Source organism: Condylura cristata, unplaced genomic scaffold (assembly GCF_000260355.1).
Source record: "Condylura cristata isolate star-nosed mole 26May11 unplaced genomic scaffold, ConCri1.0 scaffold00010, whole genome shotgun sequence".
Classification (NCBI taxonomy): Eukaryota; Metazoa; Chordata; class Mammalia; order Eulipotyphla; family Talpidae; genus Condylura; species Condylura cristata.
Genome location: NW_004567111.1, coordinates 53,935,231 through 53,937,853, shown reverse-complemented (window position 1 = coordinate 53,937,853; position 2,623 = coordinate 53,935,231). Strand labels below are relative to the sequence as shown.

General features: G+C 45.1%; 1 protein-coding gene across 1 annotated transcript in view; it reads left to right on the top strand.

Annotated features, from left to right (window-relative positions):
• Positions 1-2,557: 2,557 nt before the first annotated feature.
• The window catches only part of RB1 (retinoblastoma 1), a 132,302-nt gene continuing 132,236 nt past the window's right edge, over positions 2,558-2,623 (top strand). Inside the window, exon 1 of the mRNA XM_004680254.2 lies at positions 2,558-2,619. Within this exon, the coding sequence (XP_004680311.1) occupies positions 2,573-2,619 (47 nt within the window). The 5' untranslated portion in view covers positions 2,558-2,572. The remainder of the gene's footprint in view (positions 2,620-2,623) is intronic.

Below are 2,623 nucleotides of genomic sequence, written 5' to 3'. Positions count from 1 at the left end.
CTCTTCAGTCTCCTCTCCAGATTCTCCTTCTCCCAGTTTAGCTCCACCCTCCTTTGGGTGGCGCAGGGAACCTAGAACCTCCCTTTTTCCCAGGGACTGCCCTGTTACACTTAAGAGTAGGAAAGACACACAAAGAATATTTTAACATCACTGAAGAGGCTTCACGTCCAAGAGACTGGTGTCTCCAGATAGGAAGTCCAAGAAAGATTTTTTTTTATTTTGTTTTTGTTTTACAACAGTCATAAAACTAACAATGCAGATGGAAGAATACGGTAGATTCTTTTCAGAGTCTTTAGTTTCTAATACTTCTTTGGCAGTACAAAGAAAGCTATGAGGAGAATCTAAGGATTTTGATTGACTCAATGGTTTTTGAGTTGTGTGTAAGAATAGTAAGCACAGTAAAGAACACAGCTAACATAGCATAAAGAAGATACACCACCTTTTAGAAACTGAGAAATCTTTCTCTGATTTGTGATAGCTGTGAAAAGTCCAGATGTGGATAAATTGGAGTTAATTATAGCAAGTTACATGGATATACTACAATTCCTATAACTTTCTTCATCTTCCCTCTTTTAGTGAGCTGGCATTTACCAGTGTTCTATACTAGGCTGAGTACTAAGATTAAGATTTGGTGTCTTAAGGGGCTAATAGCAGAGAGAGTATCAGTCATGGTGCTTTCTAGTGTAAACAACCAAAAATCCCAGGCCAGTCAAGGTCAGTTTCAGGATTGGCCTTCTGCTTTTTTCAGCAAGGACCCAGGTCTTTTATTTTATTTATATATCCCTATGTTATCATCCTTAGCATTTCTGCCTTATTCTCATGTCAGCTTGCCTTAGTTCACAATGGCTGCAAAGGTGTCACACTCTCATGATAATAAAGAGTAGAAGAACTATGTCATCTCTATATCTCATCTTATCAGACTCCTAGCAGATAACCTTTAATCTTGCAGAGACCAAAACTGCATCCTGGGTGTCACCTTCCTAGGTAAGGTGAACAGGATTAGCACTTTAATGATAACCTGCTCTGCAGCTGAGGTCGAGTAAGGTCTTACTACTTGATGAACTTTTAACCCCCCCAAGAGAGTGTTTGAATTTAGGCTGGACTATATGCATAGTAGGCTATAGATTGTCAACTCATTTCACATGCCATGGTATACACAGAGGATGATAATCCATTCCATGATTGTCAACAGGGATAAATCCAAGAGGCTTACTAGTCATAACTTGCCTGAAGTTCCTGCTGTTTCAGACCCTGCTCAACTGTTTCAAGATGAGGGGGCTCACATTACAGCACAACTGTTAGTGCTTTATTCACAGCACCTCAGCTGGGAAGTTCTGGCCAAGTAATCCATAGTATATGACAGAAAAACATACTTAGATTTGACTATTATTAAAATATGCAGATGCAATTTCTAAGCCCAAGTTAGTTCTAACAAGGTCTTCTCTGATATCTTTGTAACTTTACACCTGCTGTTTGTCTGTTCCTGTTTATCAACACAATGCAAGGGATAAATAGAGTTAAATATATCTCCGTTCAAATTCTCTATCAGCTCTGTGACATTGGCAAATTAAATAACTCCTCTGGGTTTTTTTTTTTTTTTCCCAATCTGGAAAGTAGAATAACACTAGTAATCATTTAAAGGGCTGTTTCTAAGGATTTAGAAAGATACTAAAATGGCCAATACAATTCCTGGTATCTAGTAAGCTCTCTTTAAATGTTCATTTTTAAATGTTCCCTTTAAATGTCTCATTTGCCTGTGCTTCTCCGATGCCCCTTAGACATTTCAGAGGTGTCTCGGTTTTTACACCACTGTCAAACATTTATCGCTAAAAGTTTCTACTATAACTTACCACTTACTTTGCACCTCCCCACCCAATACCCCCTTCCTTAAGTAATCCCTAAAAAGCCAGTAACTGTATACACTTTGGGTTTCCTGTTGATTGGTTCAGCATCTATTAGGGGTGCTATCAACAGTTTTTGTTTTGGTCAACTGCTCTCAACGGATAGTGCGGGAGGAGAGTGGTGAGAGGGCGCGGTCCAGAGAGAGAAAAGGGCGCGCCCGTCGAGGGTGCGCTCGCCCGATACGACCGGACTCCGGGCTCGAGCTCCAGTCCTTGACCCACCCACTGAGAGTGATGGGGCTCAATCTCACCCACCAGATTCTAGGGAATGTGTCGTTACTAATACCCCTGTCTGGCAGGGAGACTTTCGCGTAGAAAAAGGATCAAACTGCCGCTCGGGGGAGGGCGCTTAAGCGAGGCCGCGATTCCCCGCCCTGCCGGCACCACTTCGTCCTCCGCCCAGCTCACCGCCCGGCGCCCCGGTTCCCTCCCGCCGCCGCGGACCCGGGAACCTCGCGGACGTGACGCCGCGGGCGGAAGTGACGTTTTCCCGCGGTTGGACGCGGCTCTCGGTTGCCGGGCGGGGGAGGGCGCCTCCGGTTTTTCTCAGGGGACGTTCAAATTATTTTGGTAACGGGAGTAGGGAGAGGACGGGGCGTGCCCCGACGTGCGCGCGCCTCGCTTCCCGGTTTTCCTCCATAACTTGCTGGCGCCTGCCCTGAGTGGGCGTCATGCCGCCCAAAAACGCCAGAAAAGCAGCCGCTGCCGCCGCTGCTGCTGCC